This window comes from Dreissena polymorpha, chromosome 14 (genome assembly GCF_020536995.1).
Source record: "Dreissena polymorpha isolate Duluth1 chromosome 14, UMN_Dpol_1.0, whole genome shotgun sequence".
Classification (NCBI taxonomy): domain Eukaryota; kingdom Metazoa; phylum Mollusca; class Bivalvia; order Myida; family Dreissenidae; genus Dreissena; species Dreissena polymorpha.
Genome location: NC_068368.1, coordinates 24991852 through 25015818, shown reverse-complemented (window position 1 = coordinate 25015818; position 23967 = coordinate 24991852). Strand labels below are relative to the sequence as shown.

At 37.2% G+C, this 23967-nt stretch overlaps 1 protein-coding gene across 5 annotated transcripts in view; it reads right to left on the bottom strand.

Moving 5' to 3' along the window:
- Positions 1-23967, bottom strand: part of LOC127857140 (Fanconi anemia group I protein-like) — a 102534-nt gene that overhangs the window by 33899 nt on the left and 44668 nt on the right. For all 5 annotated transcript variants that reach the window (XM_052393516.1, XM_052393521.1, XM_052393518.1 and 2 more), the window contains 9 exons: positions 23167-23337; positions 20549-20755; positions 16777-16898; positions 15470-15643; positions 11189-11365; positions 7305-7465; positions 6313-6380; positions 1379-1547; positions 737-864 (listed from right to left, as the gene is read on the bottom strand). In XM_052393516.1, the coding sequence (XP_052249476.1) occupies positions 737-864; positions 1379-1547; positions 6313-6380; positions 7305-7465; positions 11189-11365; positions 15470-15643; positions 16777-16898; positions 20549-20755; positions 23167-23337 (1377 nt within the window). The remainder of the gene's footprint in view (positions 1-736; positions 865-1378; positions 1548-6312; positions 6381-7304; positions 7466-11188; positions 11366-15469; positions 15644-16776; positions 16899-20548; positions 20756-23166; positions 23338-23967) is intronic.

The window sequence follows — 23967 nt, the reverse complement described above, 5'->3', positions numbered from 1 at the left end:
CAGTTCAATGATGATAGGTGATAAAAAAAACAACAAAATTCCCCCCCCCCACACACACACACACCAGAAAGAAATATAATATCTTCATATCTCTAATGCGTGTAGTCGGATGCTAGCCCATAGCGGTTAGGAAATTGGCTATTAAGTTGTTTTCCTTAGCGCCAATGTAGATAGTAATATATTTATTGTAATTTCATTACACAAAATGAGGAACAGCATACAATTGGTGAAGTCATCCAATGCACTAGTGTTTACGATTTATAAGTATATAGTATAACCAAAGTATATACTTAAGTATATTTATAACCAAATGCCCTATTTTCCAAAATAACGCGTGAAATGTGCCCTTTTTGGGGAAGCTCCCCTCTATTTTGAAAAGCTGGCTGGAGCACTGAGAATTAATTGTATTTGAAGAAATGATTGGGATAAGCAAACATAAATAAATGAAAACATTTGAGTATGGCTCAACGAAAAGGGGGTTTAATGCATGTGCGTAGTGTCATCCCAGATTAGACTGTGCAGTCTGCACAGTCTAATCAGGGAGACACTTTCCGCTTGAATGATATTTTTACGTTTAAAGAATATCTCTTCTTAGCAAAAATCCAGTTTTGGCGGAAAGTGCTGTCCCTGGCTAGCCTGTGCAGACTAAACAAGTGAATCTGGGAAGGGCCAACCATTTGATTTTGTCTTTTTATTGCGAATCAAATTGAACAGCTATATCTATCACTCTACATACAGAGTCAATGTCCCCTATCTGACAGTGGATATCCTGGGCCAGGTCCCTTAGAATCACGACAGCACCCTGCCATTTCTGTCCCAGCAGCATCAGAGAGGACAGTAGGGACTTCACAAGGGACAGGTCATCTGAAACCAGCAGATGCACATTTTGTTTGCTCACCTTTAGTATTTAAGATGGAGAAAAAAATTAAGCTATCAACGTTTTTTACAATAATTACATTCGCACAATCTTCCAAACTTAGCAGTTGTAAATTTTTAATCAGGCTTGACCAGATTTTCTGATTCATATAGGCAAGTTTATTACATTTCTTGCTCAAAAGAAATTAAATAATGCAGAAGGGAAATACATAAGGCACAATCACACTGCTTTGCTTAATGGCCTAGCGTTCATATCGACAGCAGATTGTCTGCCTCAACACAGTGGCTGGATATTTTTCTAGAAAGGTACTTATTGATACTTGTTCTGTTAAAACTTGGCTAAATGCATGTGCATAAAGGGGTCATCCCTGGGATGACACTGTACACACATGCATTCAGCCCTGTTTTGCCAGAAAAAGGCTCAATACGAATTCTGGCTGGCTTAGCCAAACTGCAAGGGCTTGTTACAACTGCCGCATAGTTGAGAAAAAAAGATTCATACCGATAGTCTGTTCCTGAGCAAGCTTGTAAAACCAGGCCAGTATCTGGTCACAGTCCGTGAACTCAGGGCCCAGGGTTTTACTGAGCTGTACAATCACGCTCAACAGGAGGCCGACTGCCTTCAGGCACTGGTGATCTTCATCCGCCGAAAACATGTCCATAACCAATCGCTGCAATGAATTACGCATAAAACATGTTTATACCTCATAGCTGGAATGAATTATGCTGAAAAAAAATCATAACCAGTCGCTGCCACGAGTTTCCCCCAAAACATCTTTATAACCATCATTAATATGTTCGAATGAATAACCTTTAACCTATCAAAGAAGCATTTTAACCCAATTGCAGTCAATCAGAAAATCAAATTTAAAGTAACAATCACGCTCAAAAATATCGAATATTTTGTTAAATAAAGCTAACCCATAAAAAAATCAATGTTCCTTTTAGCAAAATGCAAAATTTCAACGTTAGATGTTGTCTGGTAGAATTGATTTAACGAGATACAAAATGCTCGTTTTTATTTTTTTGTGGCCACAAATAATTCCATTTATATCTCCCGTGAAATATCCGAACATTTACGGGCGTACACGAGATTGGATACGGTAAGCGTCGGAAGCATGACGTAGCTCTCATGAATAATCATTCTGTGAAATCAAAATGAATTCTGGGTAACTGGAACTTAGCTAATGCGAAAATGGCTTGTATAAATTATGCAAATGAACGCAACCCGAATGAATCCGATCCTGACTCGAAAGCGAAAGTAGATTACATCGTGGAACGATATTTTGATATTTAGATGCTTAAAACTTGCCGAATGCTTGTAATATAACGTTTTTACATCAATGTTACTTGTTTTAGGGTCTTCCTATTGTAATTAACCATCGTATGGTACTACTTGTTGTCGAATGTTTTTATATAGCATAATACAGTAGCCGTATGAATTGGTGAGCGTGATAGTGACTTTAAGACTTTTCTTAATAGATTCAAAGTTTTAAAACCTTCATTTCCAACAATAAGATACTGATGAGCAGCAAATGAAACACAATATGGACCGCCTGCCAGTTACTTGCAGGCTGTCTTGGTTTTTTGCTGTTTACATATAGCCATTTTGACTTCTGATTTGGAGAGGGTTATAAAATCAAACATGAGGTGTATTTGTTTGTTGCAAACAAATGTGACTCATACCCCTAGCACTGCTTTGTTAGTTATGGTCAAGGGAAAATAACTCTAGAATGTGAGGATCTCCAGGGATTTAAGTCCCTTGCATTTCTATACTCCTTGGTGATGATGTTTATTAAGTATTAATTCAATTCATTTCAATTGCTTGAGAACTGAACAAGTAGTTCACTATAAGAGCTTGAAACAATTTATCCGGACTTATCAACCAAAACCTAAACAGCCAAAGTACCTGCAGTATACTTGCTATCAAAATTTGTTTATGAGGATATTACAATTGTATTGTCTTATTGCTTCAATTGCACGCAATGGAACAGTAGAGAATTCAAATTCACCATGGCCTTGCTATTTTCACAAAATTTATTCCGTCAAACCATGTTTTATATTCTGTCATAAGTGCGGCTTCTAGAATTTTGCTTTTTTTCTTCTTCTAAAATTTGATCTGTTGACACATTTTTTGGACATTTGTGACTCAGATTTGAACTCGGCACAGACAATATAAAGATAAACATTCTTAAGAAGTTTCATACAGATTGGATGGAAAATGTGGTAACGAGAATACAGTTGAAAGAAGCAACACATGCGTTGAACGCAAATGCTCATCGCAAGCACCAAGTGCTCAGGTAAGTTAAAACACAAAAAAATGCACAAGGCAATAATACTCCTTGGGTACATGAAAAAGTGGACCCACCTAAAATAAGAGGGCCTGAAAGGCCCAAAGTCGCTCACCTGAGATTCAAAGGAACTGATCTGTTCTGTGCAGCCCAATATTTTATAAGAACAAAATGTTCTTACCAACTCGCATGACTAGTGAACACCCTGGCAGCCACGTTTTTCAACAGACCAGAACCATTTTCATACACATCCAAGATATCATTTAAACAAATATACTGACAAAGTTTCATGAAGATTCATAAGTCCATATAAGGAAAAATGCCCCGTCCACTGGTGGCCATGTTTTTCAAGCAACTAGAACCATTTTCAAACTTGTCCAAAATATCATTGATCGTACAATAAATATGGCTTCTAGAGTGTTAACAAGGTTTAACTATAGCTATAAGGAAAAATGCCACGCTCCATTGGCAGCCATGTTTTTCCACCAACCGGTACCATTTTCAAACTCATCCAAGATACATTGGGACAAATCATCTGACCAATCATGATAATCGGACAATATATGTGGCCTCTATAGTGCTAACAAGGTTTTACTAAAGCATGATATATAGCCATATTAGGAAAAAAGCCCCGCCCTCTGGTGGCCATATTTTTTTAAGCAACAAAAACCATTTTCAAACTCATCCAAGATATCATTAGGACAAATCTTCTAACCAAGTTTCATGAAGATCGGAAAATAAATGTGGCTTCTAGGGTGTTAACAAGGTTTTACTATAGCCATATAAGGACAAATGCCCCGCCCCCTGGCGGCCATGTTTTTCAGCCAACTGGAATCATTTTTGAACTCGTCCAAGATATTATTAGGATGAATCTTCTGACCAAGTTTCATGAAGATCGGACAATAAATGTGGCCTCTAAAGTGTTAACAAGATTTTACTATAGCCATATTAGGAAAAATGCCCCGCCCCTTGGCAACCATGTTTTTCAAGCAAACATAACATTTTCGAACTCATCCAATATATCATTGAGACCAATCTTCTGACCAAATTTCATGAAGATTGGACAATAAATGTGGCTTCTAGAGTGTTCACAAGGTTTTACTATAGCCATATATATCCATATAAGGAAAAATGCCCGGCCCCTTGGCAGCCATGTCTTTCAAGCAAACATAACCATTTCGAACTCATCCAAGATATCATACAGACCAATCATCTGACCAAATTTCATGAAGATTGGACAATAAATGTGGCCTCTAGAGTGTTAACAAGGTTTTACTATAGCCATATTAGGAAAACTGCCCCGCTCCCTGGCGGCCATGTTTTTTCACCGAGCAGGACCATTTTCGAACTCGTCCGAGATATCAATGAAATCAATGTTTTGATCAAGTTTCATAATGATTGGGCAAAAATTGTGACTTCTAGAGTGTTCACAAGGTTTCTCTATAGCCATATATGGAATACTGCCCCGCCCCCTGGTGGTCATGTTTTTTAATGGACCGGAACCATTTTTGAACTCAACCAACATATCATTTAGACAAAGTTACATGAAGATTGGAAATCAAATGTGACTTCTTCAGTGTTCACAAGGTTGTTCTTTTTTTTTACCTAGTGACCTAGTTTTTGAACCAGCATGACCCAGTTTCGAACTCAGTCGAGGTATCAATGGGACAAATGTTCTGACCAAATTTCATGAAGATCAGACAATAAATGTGGCCTCTAGAGTGTTCACAAGGCAAAATGTTGACGACAGACGACGGACAAAAGGCGATCAGAAAAGCTCACCATGAGCACGTTGTGCTCAGGTGAGCTAAAAATAGGAACGGTTGAAGGTCTGTAAATGTGGCCTCTCGAGTGTTAACAAGGTTTTACTATAGCCATATAAGGAAAAATACCCCGCCCCCTGGCGGCCATGTTTTTCAACCAACCAGCATCATATTTTAACTCGTCCACGATATTATTGGGATGAATCTTCTGACCAAGTTTCATGAAGATCGGACAATAAATGTGGCCTCTAAAGTGTTAACAAGATTTTACTATAGCCATATATAGCCATATAAGGAAAAATGCCCCGCCTCTTGGCAGCCATGTTTTTCAAGCAAACGTAACCATTTTCGAACTCATTTAAGATATCATTGAGACCAATCTTCGGACCAAATTTCATGAAGATTGGACAATAAATATGGCCTTTAGAGTGTTCAGAAGGTTTTACTATAGCCATATATAGCCATATAAGGAAAAATGCCCCACCCCTTGGCAGCCATGTTTTTCAAGCAAACGTAACCATTTTCGAACTAATCCAAGATATCATTAAGACCAATTTTCTGACCAAATTTCATGAAGATTGGACAATAAATGTGGCCTCTAGAGTGTTAACAAGGTTTTACTATAGCCATATAAGGAAAACTGCTCTGTCCCCTGGCGGTAATGTTTTTTCATCGATCTGGACCATTTTCGAACTCGCCCGAGATATCAATGAAATCACTGTTTTGACAAAGTTTCATGATGATTGGGCAAAACTTGTGACTTCTAGAGTGTTCACAAGGTTTCTCTATAGCCATATAAGGAATACTGCCCCGCCCCCTAGCGGCCATGTTTTTCAACGGATCGGAAACATTTTTGAACTTACCCAACATATCATTTAGACAAACATTTTGACAAAGTTACATGAAGATTTGGCATCAAATGTGACTTCTACAGTGTTCACAAGGTTTTTCTTTTTTTTTGGACCTAGTTACCTAGTTTTTGACCCAGCATGACCCAGTTTCGAACTCAGTCGAGGTATCAATGGGAGAAATGTTCTTACCAAATTTCATGAACATCAGACAATAAATGTTGCCTCTAGAGTGTTTACAAGGCAAAATGTTGACATACGACAGACGACGGACAAAAGACGATCACAAAAGCTCAGGTGAGCTAAAAATGCATTTTATTACAAAATCTTGTGCCAATTTCCAACCACTTTAAATTCCTCGGAAAAATTTACTTTAGCCGTCAGTAGTCACCAAAAGTTATATTATATTTTCCAAGGAACTTTTCTTTCAATGTCCAACAACAAACAAAGCTCTCTGTTCAATATAAATCAGTGATAAGTTTTCTGTTATATTGATCATTGCATGTGACATTAATATACACAAGTATTCTATACCTGAATGAATTTCACATGGAAGTAAATTTCAGCATCCAAGGTTTGAGCTTTCTCACATCCTTCCACCTCTGCAGGAAAAAAGTTCTAAATGATAAAACATGTGTAGCAGGGTTTGGTATTAGGAGAACTTATACTGCTTTGCTATATGAGCTAGCTTTTATAGCGACGCAGTAGAGTGTCTGCCTGTTTGGAACTGGGAGGTCCCGGGTTTGATCCCCACGGTGGTTGGGGAATTCTCTGGCTGGGTTACATTGGCACCTAACGTAAAAAACTCACCATGTGTGTCAGACGTCCCACAGATGTCATGGCAATAGGAAATTCGTAAAAAAAAATCACAATTAGAGGGGGTGTATGTAGCAGGGTTCGGTACACGGAGAACTTATACTGCTTTGCTATATGAACTAGCTTTTATAGCAACGTGGTGGAGTGTCTGCCTGATTTGGAACCGTAAGGTCCCGGGTTCCATACCCCATGGTGGTCGGTGAATTTTCTGGCTGGGTTACACATACTCCAACAATATAAAGATTAGGTAGATCTACTTACACCTTCAATCCTTCACATCAAGTTTTTAAAGAAATTCTTTGTATATTTAAACTCCAATTTTTCGGAAACAAGATAGTATCAAATTACAATTAAGCGTCCCTCTGGGTAAAATGGGGTTCAATGCATGTGCCTAAAGTTTTATAATAGGCTAGTCTGTGCAGTCTTCACAGGCTAATCAGAGACAACACTTTCCACTTTTATCGTATTATTTGTTTCAAGGGAGTCTTTATAGCAACATCCTGTTAAATCAGAACATGTCGTATTAGATTAGTCTGTGCAGACTGCATCAGCTTATTTGGGACAAAACTTCACGCACATGCATTAAACCCCATTTTTCCAGCGCCATGCTCAAATTAATCACTGTCAAATTTCAAGGTGCCTCTAGGATCAAGACTCTGCATCGTAAAGCAGTATAACAAGTTTGATATTTGAACAAAAATACAAGTTACCTAGACCGTCTAGGAACATCTTCAAGTCTTTGGCAAACTGTTGCGTTGCTATGCTAAAGGTTGTTGCTAGGCTTTCCAAGGTCAAGGTCAGAAGCTGTTTTTCTCTTACCCTCTGTTCACCTTCCAGCTTTTGATTTTCCACATAGTAGCCTAATAACAACCTGAAAATTTATTGACAAAACAATATTAATTAAATCAAAAACAAGAAACTCAACTTTACAAGAAACCCAACATTTAAATTATTTTAATTTGAATAATTGTTCAATCCCAAGCTTGGTATTTATGTAAGCTACATACAAACATAATTAGTAGGCAAATCTTAGTCCTAACTGAACTTATGAAACATAAGTCACTGTTTTATTTTCATAACTGTGACATTGACCTGACATGCATCAAATACAGGGACCAAAACTTAGCTCGCATACTCGCAAAATGCGAGCAAGATTTATGGATAGCGAGTTGAAAAATATAAAGCTTGCAATTTTATGCGAGTTGAAATTTCATATTTCTCAAACCTGTTTTTACATAAATCCTTTAAGTATTGAGAGATAATTACTTCCTTTAACCACAACTCCCATTTTCAAGATCAAAATCTTGATAAATTAAACGATTTAAGTGTTATAATAAAAATTGCATTAACACATTCGGCGGAATCGCCCGCCATTGTTGTTTTTGTTGTTGTTGTAAGATTCAATGGAAGCTACTCTGGTAGGAGCTATGGTTCGCCAGGCGCTTGCGCTAATAAGCGTCTCAGTGATCTCGACTTTCCAAAAATCTTTCTGTCTGAACGATCAAAAACTTTCATCAATCATGGACAAATTTCTGAAGAGGCCGGTGTATGAGCACGCTGAGACAGCAAACAAACTTAAAGCTTCAATTTTATTTTTTTTAAAGGTTGCATTTAGCCTTGTAAATGGCAAATATAATTAAAGCTTGTTTTAAACAATTTTGAGTTTCAAGTCACAATGGCTGAATATTGAATGTGCGTCCATGACTATAATTATTGAGATAACTTTTGTGTTCCGGCAATGAGTATGCTTTTTTAAGTAGCCAACATATAATGCACACTGTTACGCAATATGGAACAATAAATGTATTGTCTAAAATAAAAAAAATATTAAAAATTCCCAAATTGCGAGTAAGTTTTTCATTTTGCAAGTGAAAAAAAAATCTACTTGCAAAAAAATATAAGTGCCTTTATAGGTTAAATTCGGTCCCTGAAATACCACCCCAAGCTAGTTCTCCATGCAGACTTGCTACATCCTAAGTTTCATCAAGATTGTTCAAAGCAAACTTAAGTTATTGACAAAAAAAAACACCCTTTGCTTATTTGTATATTCAGTTACAGTGATCATGACCTGAAATGCATTCAAAACAATACCAAATTAGACCTCTATGCAATCTCCATTTTTCCAAAGATACATAAAAATGAAACCTTGTCAATGAAAGCTATAGTTTTTTTTACCAGAAACCACCTGTTTGATGTAAGCTACCTACACACAATATTTCTCCATACATACTCATGTTATTTAGTCACAACAGTGTTATCTATTATAGCCATGACTTGGACGTTCACCCAGCTGAACAGAAATGCATTTGGGTCATGCTCTGTGAAAAGGGGGTTTAATGCATTTGTCTAGTGTCGTCCTCGATTAGCCTTGCTGTCTGCACAGGCTATTCAGGGGCAACACTTTCTGCCTTAACTGCAATTTAAGTAAGAAGAGACTTTCTTTAAATGAAAAATGTCATAAAAGCGAAGAGTCACCTTTGATTAGCCTGTGCGGACTGCAGCCTGTGCGGACTGCACAGGCTTATCTAGGTCGACACTTTACACAATTTATATTAAACCCCTTTTTACAGAGCACAGGCCATTTCTTGACCAGCCCTGCAAATTATAAGTATATTTTTAGTAAAAGTGACCTTAACAATAATCTGACTAACAACAAATGCAATGCTTAGCTAACTACACTGCAACTCCAATATATCGCGGTTGAAGGGATCCAAAGATCGCGACCGTGATATATCCGGAGCGCGATATAAATTGTCAAGTTATTCATCATGTATATGTATGCATTAGCATAGTTTGGCAATCTCAAAACACACTATTTACTTACCATATTGATTTGTGTGTTGCATCCATATGTTATTCATTGGTATAACACAAATCATTATTCCATGTAAGTATTTTGAAATGCATATAATTAAATTTGTAATCCGAAACACCATTGTCAAATGTTATTGTTCAAGAAAGCATGCACAAATTAGACCCATTTACAAAATGACGTCATTCACCTCATGAAAAGCATGGAAAGTTTGACAAACTGAGGGACATGATTCACCTCTCAATTAAAAGCAAATAATTTACACTGTATCTAAAGCGCAAAGATTGCCGAGATAGGTCAGTATTGACTTGTGACAATTACAGTTATAATTGTTTACAACTTCATGTGTTTACTGGTGCGTTTCGGCAGTTCAAAGCAAATTCAATAGAGAATGGTTAACACCCAAAATGACCTGTGATGTTTGACAAGTTTGATTATTGTTTATCGCAGTACACAGGTGCTAGAGTGGTGTACAATGAGAGCAAACAATCTGGTTAAAACTGGATTATGAATGTCGGATTAAACAGAAATTAAGGTGGGTGAAAAAAGGGTAAAATACAACTTTGAAACGGATTTCATCTCATCAAATTCTCAGATTTTAAAGCATGTTATTTAGAGATTATGCTCATCAGATTTTTGGGAGCCATAGCCGATTCGCGATATATTGGACAACGCGATATAATGGACCGTGATATATTGGAGTTGCAGTGTACAGTCAATCTTGTGGATGTGACCACTTGCATTAAGTGACCTATGTCTGCGAATTCCCCAGGAGCGTTTTCACTCTATTTTGATATTTTATTAAGCGACTTTTGCGACCACTGCTGATTTTCAAGTGTTTTGATGTCCAAATATTTGATTTAGCAACCACGTGGCTTTTAAATTTGAAAATCTGTTCAGGGACAAACTTGATTGCCAATTTATTGTCAGTTTGACACAATTTAAGGAAAGCCGCTTCCTGTCAAGAAGCCATAAAACAACACTTATTTGTCGATAAAATTGGCTTCCTTTGTTTTACTCAACATGCTAAACCAATCGTGAAATAGCACATGCATAGCTCCGCCTTTTGAAACTTTTACTCTGAGTACAAAGTTGGAGTTCAGAGCTATAACTGATGTGTTGCTATTGAACATGTGATTCATGCATGTTCAGTCCAAATAATTAGCAATCGTAATGATTCAGCATTAGCCTTGAAACAATTAATACATTTGTCTTGTCTTTTTGCGAAAGGCTGAGTAGTTCCGATATATCAACTTCCCGTACATATTCAAACAAAATGGCGAACGTTTGTGTTTACGAAATTCTTAAAACACAATTTTTGTCAAAAAACAGCAAAAGTGTTTTGATGGATTATTAACAGTTATATAAGTGCAAGGTAATGCTTTATATTTCAATACACTAATATCTTGATTTTTTTCATATAATTTAAACGATGAACAAGATAGTTGTGTCACAGAATCAGTCTATGTATTTTATACTGACGATGGTTTAACTTTATTTTGTCCAGAATGGTCTTTTCATTTAAAGACCATTTTATTAAGAGACCACTTTTGTTAGTCCCTTATGTGGTCTCTAAAAATATGATTGACTGTATGCATATAAAACACCCAACCATTCAGCACAATATCTCCATTGTAACTCGAATTATTAATGAGACACAATTTTATCAATTTTAAAAAACAACTACCTAGTTATCTATGGATTATTTAAGGAAAATATTTTTCTATATTTACTATCAGTGATCTATGTGTATGGTTAATTGCATTCTGAGATTGTCAGTACCTGGCAATGTGACACAGGTGTTCAAAGATCCTTGGTTTACTCTTCCCCTCCAGCCCCTCACACTGGCCCCTGTCCTGGATCTGACCCAGTTTCTGAAAGGTGACCGTGAGCAGGTACTTGAGAAACTCATCCTTCATACGTAGACTCTCACGAACGTCGTCTCGATGACGGTCCTTGCTAGAAGTTTAGAACAAATGCCTTCATTAAATCAATGAAAATAAAATATGCTTTTTTAACAATATCATAGCACACATTCAATTAATGAACTGACTGTAATAAACTTCCAAATGTTTATTGTGGCTCTTTTTCAAACAAGGTAACAACTTCAGAAAACTCACAATAATTTGAAATACTTTCATGGCATTTTCTCTTCCATCCAAAAAATCACTTAATGACTTTGACCTCAAAATTACTAAGCTTCTTCCTTTCACACCATGTAACCATCATACTGATTTGCTTGGTTGTAGATAAAAGCACTCTCTGGATATCAAACAGAAACAGATGGTCTACCAACATGCAAACATAATGAAAATTCAACAGGAAAGTTACACTTCATTATACACAATTCTTTGACAAGTGGCATAATTATCCAGTAAAGATTTAAACATGTTTAACAAACAAGAGCTGTCAAGAGGACAGCACGCTCGACTATTCGAGTGCTTGACAGTATAACGTAAGCCATCATGGGGAAATTGTTCATATTCAATAATTTATTAGACAATCTTTCAAAAATAAAAAAAGGGGGAAAAAAATAGTGTTTTTTTTTGAGGGGGGGGGGGAAGAAGGGGGTGGTATAATGTGGGTGTGGTCATTTATTAGATGGTCTTTCAAAAATAAAAAAAGGAAACCATTTTTTATTTTTTTTGGGGGGGGGGGGGGGCAGGTTTTCCGGGTTGGGGCGTGGGGTATTGTTTGGGTGGAATCCATTGTGGTATTCAGGTAAGTGTTGTTTTGTCAAAGTATTAATAAAATGTGATCATAAATAAAGACGTTATGGCAATGTAACTAAAGTCATATGCATATTATAATCGAAAAAGGGCCATAATTCTTACAAAATGCTTGAAACAGTTGTCTGCTCTTGTTTACAGATTGGGTTCATGTTGATAAAGAAGTTTACAAAATATGAAAGCAATATGCCAAGGGACATTGAAACTATTTGAGGTGGTATGCAAACTTAAACATAGATTTATCAATAATATTCTTACAAAATGCTAGATAGAGTTGTCTGCTCTTGTTTATAGATTGGGGTCATGTTGGTAAAGAAGTTTGCAAAACATTAAAGCAATATGTCAAGGGACATTGAAAATATTTGAGGTGGTACGCAAACTTTAACATAGATTTATCAATAATATGCATATTCTAAGTAGAAAAGGGGCCATAATTATTACAAAAGGCTTCATAGAGTTGTCTGCTCTTGTTTATAGGTTGGGGTCATGTTGGTAAAGAAGTATGCAAAATATGAAAGCAATATGTCAAGGGACATTGAAAATATTTGGAGTAGTACGCAAACTTTAACATTTGATCGCCAACGCAAACGCCGACGCCGGGTGAGTAGGATAACTCCACTATATATATTTCATATATAATAGTCGAGCTAAAAACAAGAGCTGTCACTATAGGATGACATATCGTCGCTGTTCTTCGAAAACTGCACAAGTCAAATTTGGCGCAAATTGTTATTTGTTTGTATAAGAACGGCGGGTTCACGGGTCATTTTCTGTGAAAATACTGGATTTCATATCCAATTGCAGTCTTCACGGTAAGTATAAGCCCGACTGGTGAAATGGTATTCGGGCTATTAGAAATAAACAAGGGCTGTTTGTAAAACATGCATGCCCCCCATATGGGCTCTCCGTTGTAGTGAGAGCCATTGTGTGAATATGTTTTTTGTCACTGTGACCTTGACCTTTGACCTAGCGACCTGAAAATCAATAGGGGTCATCTGCCAGTCATGATCAATGTACCTATGAAGTTTCATGATCCTAGCCATAAGCATTCTCGAGTTATCATCCGGACACCATTTTACTATTTCGGGTCACCGTGACCTTGACCTTTGACCAAGTGACCTGAAAATCAATAGGGGTCATCTGCGAGTCATGATCAATCTACCTATCAAGTTTCATGATCCTAGGAATAAGCATTCTTCAGTTATCATCCGGAAACCATTTTACTATTTCAGGTCATCGTGACCTGGACCTTTGACCTAGTGACCTGAAAATCAATAGGGGTCATCTGCGAGTCATGATCAATCTACCTATCAAGTTTCATGATCCTAGGCCTAAGCGTTCTCGAGTTATCATCCGGACACCATTTTACTATTTCGGGTCACCGTGACCTTGACCTTTGACCAAGTGATCTGAAAATCAATAAGGGTCATCTGCGAGTCATGATCAATCTACCTATCAAGTTTCATGGTCCTAGGAATAAGCGTTCTTCAGTTATCATCCGGAAACCATTTTACTATTTCGGGTCATCGTGACCTTGACCTTTGACCTAGTGACCTGAAAATCAATAGGGGTCATCTGCGAGTCATGATCAATCTACCTATAAAGTTTCATGATCCTAGGCATAAGCGTTCTTGAGTTATCATCCGGAAACCATTTTACTATTTCGGGTCACTGTGACCTTGACCTTTGACATAGTGACCTCAAAATCAATAGGGGTCATTTGCGAGTCCTGATCAATTTACCTATCAAGTTTCATGATCCTAGGCCTAAGCGTTCTTGAGTTATCATCAGGAAACCATTTTACTATTTCGGGTCACTGTGACCTTGACCTTTGACCTAGTGACCTGAAAATCAATAGGGGTCATCTGCGAGTCATGATCAATCTACCTATCAAGTTTCATGATCCTAGGCCTAAGCGTTCTTGAGTTATCATCCGGAAACCATTTTACTATTTCGGGTCACCATGACCTTGACCTTTGACCTAGTGACCTCAAAATCAATAGGGGTCATCTGCGAGTCATGATCAATGTACCTATGAAGTTTCATGATCCTAGGCCCAAGCGTTCTTGAGTTATCGTCTGACAACCACCTGGTGGACGGACCGACAGACCGACCGACCGACATGAGCAAAGCAATATACCCCCTCTTCTTCGAAGGGGGGCATAAAAATGTATTGAGTCGGGCTTTTGGATTTCTTGACTGTTTCAAATAAAGCATCATTATTTGGGCTAATGGTTTAAATATATTACCGTGAAGACTGCAATTGGATGGCATAGTTATGAGCACGTGAGAAAATCCTGAAACACTCATTGGTGCACTAATTGTTTCTGCAAAAACTGCGTAAGTCAATTCTTCCAACTTTTCAAAATACATTTTTAAAATATTTTTTGAAGTTTTAAAATATATTAATTTAGAAAGTCTTAGTCAAAATGGGCATACTTTTTATTTATAAATATAAAAGCCTGTAGTTGACATTTTAATTCTAAAAATGGATCTATGCAGTTTTCTCTTTAATATTTGGTTCCTTTTTTAGACTTTCTAAATTATTATATTTTAAAAATGTTTTTTTGCCTATTGAAAAGTTGCAAAAATTTACTTACGCGGTTTTCGAAGAACAGCGACGATATGCCCCTTATAAACACTTTGATAGAAGTTATGGGCATTTTTCTAAACCTAAACACAGATTTCGAAATGCGGACCCTAAGTTCAAGATCAAGGTCACAGGGGTAAACATTTTTCTGCGTATGGAAAGGCCTTGTCCATATACACATGCATACCAAATATGAAGGCTATATCTCAAGGGACATAGAAGTTATGAGCATTTTCCAAACCTAAACACAGATTTCGAAACCTTAATGCGGACCCTAAGTTCAAGGTCAAGGTAACAGGGGTAAAAAAATGTGTGTGTATGGAAAGACCTTGTCCATATAAACATGCTTACCAACTATGAAGGTTATATCTCAAGGGACATAGAAGTTATGAGCATTTTTCTAAACCTAAATGCAAAGTGTGACGGACAGACAGTGTGATCACTATATGCCCTCCTTTGGGGGCATAAAAAGAACTGTCCATGTCTACCACAAAAAATGAAATACCATTTATTGAAACATCGCGGGTTGAATGCTTAGCCCTTACCCACTCAGCTACACACTATGATACTTAAGTCTTCTAGATAATCACATTAAATTCAAGACCTTTAAAAAAAAGATTCATTTCCAACTCTAAGGTCCTGCTGAGCAGCAAACCACATAAAAACAGGAACAGCCTGCAAATTACTCTCATTTACACATTTGAACACATTTATACATTTTTTTGCACAGGCAACTTTTCTTACCTCAGCATTACATCCAGCATGGCAGTGACGACCTTGAGTGACAGCAGACTCTGAGGAGGTTTCACTGCAGTCTTGCCTTTCTTCCCAGCAGCAGCACTCGCCCTCTCGCGCAAAACGTCACTCAGTTTCTTGTAGTTCTCGAACAGCTGAAGAAGCTGCCTCGTCCTGGATTCACTGGTCACAGAATACATAAACAAGAGATGTGTTTGTCAGAAAACCATGCCCCCTATTGTGCTGCTTTGAAATAAAATTTCAATATACAGTCCAACCTGTCCCAGCGACCACCTGTCCATAAAGACCACATCGATTTCCTCTTGAACGATTTCACTACATATTGTACCTGCGAATAAAGCCCACCTGCCAACAAAGACCAAGGACTGCCATTTTACATTCCCAAATGTCCATTTTGATACCTAACAAAGACCACTTCAATCATAACAATCAACCATTTCGCAACTTTCAATAACAAAAATGGCCATAATGATGCTGTGATAGTCACGTGATTACCATCTAACCAGTAGACTTGTCAGTTGCTATGGAGATATTGGCAAATCACAGTATCATTTAGCAGGTTTAGAAATTATCTCCCTTTCAAAGCTTATTACTTCCCTTGGATTGTATTTTTTTACTTTTGACTTTGAAGGATGACCTTGACCTTTCACCAATCAAAATGTGCAGCTTCATGAGATACACATGCATGCCAAATATAAAATTGCTATCTTCAATATTGCAAAAGTTATTGCAAAACTTAAATGCAAGGTTAAAGTTTCGGGACAGAATGACAGACAGAACAAAAACAATATACCCTCGATCATTCAATCCAGGGGCATAAAAAAGTGTGAACTGATTATTTAAGATGTTTTGTGTCAAAATGGGTCTTATGCCATATGCGGCCAGTGTAGATCCAGATAATCAAGCACAATCGCCAAGTCTGGTCTGAAGTCACCCTGTCTGCTTCAAAGACCACAAAACATTGCGTGACTAAATAGCCCACATGGTAGCTACTGCTGTAAATATTGCATTAGACCAATTATGTGCAGTCTGTACAGGCTAATCAGGAACGACACTTTTGACCTAAACTGGATTTTCAGTAAGATTTCTATTTAACAAAAAATTCCATATAAGAGTCTTCACAGGCTAATCTGGGACTACGCTTAATGCACATGAATAAAGCCCTCTTTTCTAAAAGCTCAAATGTAAGTAGATTATTTAAAACCAATAGCATATATTTCATTACTGAATATCCGTAGAAAGAAATTCCAACATTTTTCAATCACGACAATCAGTAAGTATTTCAAAGGGCTTACTTGAGTTTTCCCGACAGGAAAGTGTACTCCATTAAAGACTCGTAGGTGCCCAGTACCAGAATGGCGAAGATGTTGTTACGAATTCCCACACTATTGGCCAGAGAGTAGTCAGCAGATTTGTCCTTAAAATCGAAGACATTTAATTGAGCAGCCCTCTGTGAAAAAGGGGTTTAATGCATGTTCGTAAAGTGCAGTCCAAACAGACTAATCAGGGACCACACATTCCCCCTAAACCTGATTTTTGCTAAGAGCAGACTTTCTTGAAACAAAAAATATCATAAAAAGCAGAAAGTGTCGTCCTTTATTAGCCTGTGCAAACTGCACAGGTTAATCAAGGACAACACTTTAGGCGCATACATTCAACCCCCTTTTTCACAGAGAAGGGCAAAATTATTTTACATAATCGTTTTTCACTCAATTGTTTGTATACTCAAGTCAACTCTCCTCAGAAAGTATCAAACACACTTGTCCAATACTTGTTATAATGCTACATATAGCAAAGGTCAGTTTCACAACATTTTATCTTCATACACAGTTTAAATATTGTTCATAATGAAGACCAAAAAGACAAAAGTTTATAAAAGTACACATCAATTGCTGGTAAATAATTATTTCTTCATTTTATTTTTTATTTTATACTTGTAAACATTGTACCCAGTACACATTGTAACAAGATAATAGACTGCAACTCCTGTACATGTTTTTTTTTATGTTTGCACATTGCAATTCCAGCTATTTCAGTTTGACAAAAATCTAAATCTTCTGCCTGTCTCTACCAATTTTAAAATCTATTTCTTTTTCAAGCCATTTCAATTTGAAACTACACTGCAACTCCATTATATCGCTGTTGAAGGGGTCCAACAATCGCGACCGTGAAATATCCGGCGCGCGATATAACTTGTCAGGTTTATTCATGCATGTATATGTAAGCATAAGCATAGTTTGACAATCTCAAAAAGGCTATTTACCTACCTTATTGAAGTATGCGTTATATCCATATATTATTCATTGGTATAACACAAAACATTATTCCATGTAAGTATTTTCAAATGTGTTTAATTAAAATTGTAATCCGAAAACCATTTCCAAGTTTTATTGTTCAAGAAAGCATGCACAAATTAGACTCATGTACAAAATGATGTCATTCATCCTCATGGAAAGCATGGGCTTTAATAGTGGTGCATTTTAACAAACTGAGAGATCTTTACCTCTAAATTAAAAAGAAACCGTCGGAGACGGGTGATGCTCCCCAAAGGTTTTTGTTTGTCACAAAATTGCACTATGTATTCAGATAAAAGGAAACGTTTTGAGGGCACAGTAGTTGGGGGACATGAATTTTTTTATAGAAAATTTCAAGGGCCATAACTCTGTGAAAAAATCATCCAACCAGCACCCGCTGGTAATATGCACATCTCCTCTTGGTAGTGAAGCCTCCCATAAAGTTTCATTGAATTCCGGTCATTAGTTGCTGAGAAATAGCCCGGACAAGAATTGCACTATATGTACAGTTAATGGAAAATTTCAAAGGGCCATAACTCTGTGAAAAATCATCCGACCAGAACCCGCTTATAATATTCACATCTCCTCTTGGTAGTGAAGCTTCCCATAAAGTTTCATTAAATTCCGGTCATTAGTTGCTGAGAAAAAGCCCGGACAAGAATTGCATTATATGTACAGTGAATGAAAAATTTCAAAGGGCCATTACTCTGTGAACAAAGAACCGTCAGAGACAGTTGATGCTCCCCAAAGTTGTTTTTTTTGTACCAATATTGCACTATATATTCAGATAAAAGGAAATGTCCTAAGGGCACAGTAGATTTTTTTTTAAAGAAAATTTCAAAGGGCCATAACTCTGTGAAAAATCATCCGACCAGAACCCGCTAATAATATGCACATCTCATCTTGGTAGTGAAGCTTCCCATAAAGTTTCATTGAATTCCGGTCATTAGTTGCTGAGAAATAGCCCTGACAAAAATTGTGCAGGGACGTACACACCGAAGAAGCGGCGACTATGCTCAATTTTTTGGGGGGAGCATAAAAACAAGTAGTTTACACTATATCTAAGGCGCAAAGATTGTTGAGATAGGTCAGTATTGACTTGTGATTGGCAAGTGGGGTCATCATTTATCGCAGTACACAGGTGTTAAAGTGATGTACAATGAAAGCAAACAAGCTGATCAAAACTGGATTATGAATGTCGGATTAAACAGAAAAAGTGGGTGAAAAAAGGGTAAATACTAGCTTGAAACAGATTTTATCTTGGCAAATTCTCAGATTTTAAAACATATTATTTGGGGATAATGCTCGTCAGATTTTTGGGAGCCATTGCCAATTCGCCATATATTGGACAACGCCATATAATGGACCGTGATATATTGGAGTTGCAGTGTATTTTGAAATAGATTAATCATATTCTATGTGCATTTTTTTATTAAAACAAGATGTGTTTGTGAAACACAATTTCCCCCTATATGATGTTTGACCTTGAAGGATGACCTTGACCCTGACCCTTCACCACTCAAAATGTGCAGCTCCATGAGATACACATGCATTTCAAATATAAAATTGCTAGCTTCAATATTGCAGAAGTGACATTACATGAGCAATTTTGACCCATATATTTGACCTTGAAGGATGACCTTGACCTTTCACCACTCAAAATGTGCAGCTCCATGAGATACACATGCATGCCAAATATGAAGTTGCTATCTTCCATATTGCAAAAGTATTCATAAAATAAGCGATTTGGGCCACATATATTTGACCTCTGACCTTGAAGGATGACCTTGACCTTTCACCACTCAAAATGTGCAGTTCCATGAGATACACATGCATGCCAAATATCAAGTTGCTATCTTCAATATTGCTAAAGTATTCATAAAATGAGTGATTTTGGCCACATATATTTGACCTCTGACTTTGAAGGATGACCTTGACCTTTCACCACTCAAAATGTGCAGCTCCATGAGATACACATGCATGCCAAATATCAAGTTGCTATATTCAATATAGCAAAAGTTATTGCAAAATGTTAAAGTTGGCGCAAACAGACCAACCAACAGACCAACCAACAGACCAACCAACCAACCAACCAACAGACAGGGCAAAAACAATATGTCCCCCACTACTATAGTGGGGGACATAAAAATTCATTTGCAGTCAAAAATTTTAAAAATTCAAACAGTAGTCCATCATGTTGAATCAATTTATAAATGTACAAGAGAATAAAAGTGCCATTATCTTTTGCTGATACAAAAGCTTGCATCAATCAAGAATACTCAACATAAATCGGCTGGAAAAAAAATAATAATCAAAAGTGACGATAGCTGACAATCGGTATTGTTTTTTAAACCACTAACACACATTTTCCCCAAAAATTAAATTTTATCCTCCAATTAAAAAAGATCCTGGACAAAAAAAAATCTGCAGAACTCCACTTATAAATGGAAGATCTCCACCCATGCTGGGAAATTGCAAGGAAATGGGGAGGGCAAGCATGGCCAAAAGATATATGTTAATCGGCCCTGGGAAAATGAGATATAGTGCATGTGCACAAAGTGTTTTCCCAGGAATGACACCTTCCGCTTCTATGGTATTTTTCATTTAAAGGAAGTCTCTTCTAAACAAAAATCCTGTTTAGGCAGAAAGTGTCGTCACTGATAAGCCTTTGCAGACCTCACAGGCTGATGTGGGACGACACTATGCACATGAACTAAGACCCGCTTTTCCAGAAAGAGGCTGTCTGTCCCTGGTTATGACCCCAGATTCATACCAGTTCAAAGTCCTCCATCTCTGCAGTGATCATACGCTCCACAACTGAGTTCATCATCCCCTCCAGCTCCTTCTGTACCTCACATTCCTCACCCTCCTCTTCCTCCTCCTCATCAGCAATGCTCTCATTGTCATTCCCACTGCAAGACTTACGGAGAATCTCCGCAGACTTGACCAGGCATTGCTGAATACAGCAGACCAGATGAGCCTGAAAATGGAGAAGGGGTTTAAGAAAATATACTAACAAGATGTGTTTGTGAAACTCTATGTCCCCCCATATATTTGACTTTGACCTTTACCTTTCACCACCCTAAATGTGCAGTTCCATGAGATACACATGCAGTGATTCATTTTGCTGTGCGTCCCGCGTGCCAAACGCACGTTTTTTCTGGGGACGCATCATTCTCAAACATGTGCGTCCTCGGGACGAATTGTTTAAAAACTCTGATTATCAACATCGTCAAAGTAATATATGATACCGAGTTGGATTCGTGGAGATAAGCGAAACACGTGTCAACACCTTTTTGAAAAGTAGAACGTAAGTCACATTACTACATTTGGGAATGTAGTACGCGTATTTTGATTGGTTGAAATATATAAATTATCAAATCAGTTACAGCATTTTATTAAAAGTTCTTTTGACGTTTAATTGGCTGTCCAGGATGGTAAACAAAGAAAATGCCACCGAAAAAGGTTTTCAAAACAGATCCTCAACAATTTAAACTCGCTGTGTAGATATTTATCGGTAACGCAGCCTCGATGTAAACCATGTGGTTTAAATGTGTTGAATAAACGGCGGAAAACACAGTTTGCGTTCGTCTGTTGTGAGCGCAGACAGTTATTATTTATATAGTAAAGCGATGTTATTATACTTTTCTGGATAAATTGAGCAGTGTTGTTTTTTGTAAAGGGACAATTAAAATTTGCAAGTTCTGAAATAAATAGCATCTTTTATTTTTATATGGTACATACATAATAGTGATACAGATCTTAAAGTATTCCGTCCTATGTTACGTAGAATATAAGTTCATACATCAACACAGACATCTGCTGATTATACTGCATGCTGTGAGAGGGTTTTTCTGTACAGAATAAGGTCTTTACCAAATTCAGGAACAGGTAAACTGTAGGGAAACAAGACAAACTCATGAGAGTGAAGTAGTGCCATTTCATCCGGAATTAATTCGGGAAAAAGCTCTCCCTGTTCGGAGATAAAACAAGGCAAGAAGGCTATACACCTTAAACACAGTATGAGTGTTGTTACACTAAATCTGTATTGAAGTTGTAAACCTCTTGACCAAAGGAGAAATTGTCTTTTGGCACACTGTTTGAAAGGGCTAATTTTGACCAAAAACTTATAAACGCTAGTCATCCAATTTATTTAAACTCTAGTCAGTCCAAATTGTTAAAGATATTAAAAGTTCTCTGTTTAAGATGTTATATATTTCACTGTTTGTTATTCAAAGTAAAACAAATAAAAAAATTACTTGCTATAAAACTATTTCTGTTTTTAGCTGTAAAATTGCATAAAAGAGCTGGCTTGTATCATGTTAAGTAGATTATTTGTAACGAATTTACAAAAACACAATCTGGGACCCATTGTTTTCAGTTTGGACCCATTGTTTAAAAATATGCGAGACCCAGGGACTCATGAATGTAGATTTCAAAATGAATCACTGCACATGCATGCCAAATATCAAGTTGCTATCTTCAATATTGCAAAAGTTATGGTCAGTATATATCCTGGGGGACATAAAAAGTACCGCCTAGTATTTTCCATACTCAGGGTACATTGTAGTATACCTAAGAGTAACCAGGGTAATTTTTAAGAAGTACATGAGCCAACAACCACCAATTGAGCCAAAGTGAATACCAAGGGCAATTGACCACCCACCCCTGTCAATCAACTAAATAATCAGCCAATCAAACACCAATATATTGCCACCATTTTGTCTCACACACATATAGTGCCATAGTGAATTAACAAGCGTTATATGTAAGATGAGTAAGTGGGCCAAGGGGAGCATTCAATTATTTGGCCTGGTAATTGCAGAATGATACTAGAAAGATTTATGTATTTGGGTTAATATTGAAATATATAAGTTAAACAGGGTAATAGTATGCACCAATAATATGAATACTACCCTGAGCATTGACACTTCACTTTTGATAAGCTTATCTCCAACAAACATGATTATCAGAATTTGAATATTTACAGAAGTCAAACAAACACCCTAGCTGCCTCAAGGGCTAAAAAGCAATGTTTAAGAAAAAGGTCCATCATTGAACTTTACAAATCACAATTACCAAATACCTTTCAGGTGATTTTAAAAGGTTCTGCAAAAGCTTACAGCAGTTTTTTATTAACTCTTTCCCATTCAAAAGCAAATTGAAAATGGCTATATTAAATAAGCACAAAACTTGAACAGACTGCGAATTTCTCTCATGTTTGCTGCTCATCAGTATCTTAGGGTTTAAAACTCGAATCTAGTGCAACAGGTCATCAACTAAATTTGATTTTCTAAGGGTCTGCACAAACAACAAAATGCAATCCCTACAGGCTAATCAGGGACACTTTTGGCTTGTATGGTATCTGAATGGGAAAATGTTAAGACGTACAAGAGGTTCGGCCAAGAACACCTGGTCCCCCTGTGCCACGATGCATGGCTCCAGTCTGATAGGGGGCAGCACCTCCGTGTTACCCTCGTAGAACTGCCGTAGCTGGACAAGCAGCATTGAGAGAATGGGCTCTCTAAGCTGGGTGTTCCTGTCAAGGACGTCGGTGAGCCCCTGAAATATGACAAGAATATCCGTTGGTACTTGAAATATATCAACAACACATGTTAGGTCCTGAAATGCATCAAAACATTTTAATCCTCTGAAATGTATACAAACAAGCAAATTTGTTGAATTGATATGCCCCGCCAAATAGAGTTTGTTTATGGATAAGTGAAAAACCCTTGATAAATGGTAAAATCCTAAAAGGTAACTGGTTAGGGTAACTGTTTTATGCCTTGCTATTCTCCTTACTGTATCTATCTATACACCCATGCAGTTTCATATTGAAATCTTGTAGCTTATCTGAGATACAGCCCTGAAAAATACACAATACAAAAACAACAAAGGGCAATAACTCTTATTTAAGAAAGTGTAGGGTTATAGTTATTGTGCCCGGCACTTCTCCTATTTGATGTCAATACACCCATGAAGTTTCATGTTGAAGTCTTGTATGGTATTTGAGATATAGCCCTGAAAAGTTACATCATACAAAAAAGGGCAATAAATCTTATTTAAGAAAGTGTAGGATTATAATTCATGTGCATGGCACTTCTCCTCATTGATACATATACACCCCTGAAGATTCATAGTTTCTGAGATGAAGCATGCATACTTTTGTGGCAGACAGACGGACTGATGGAA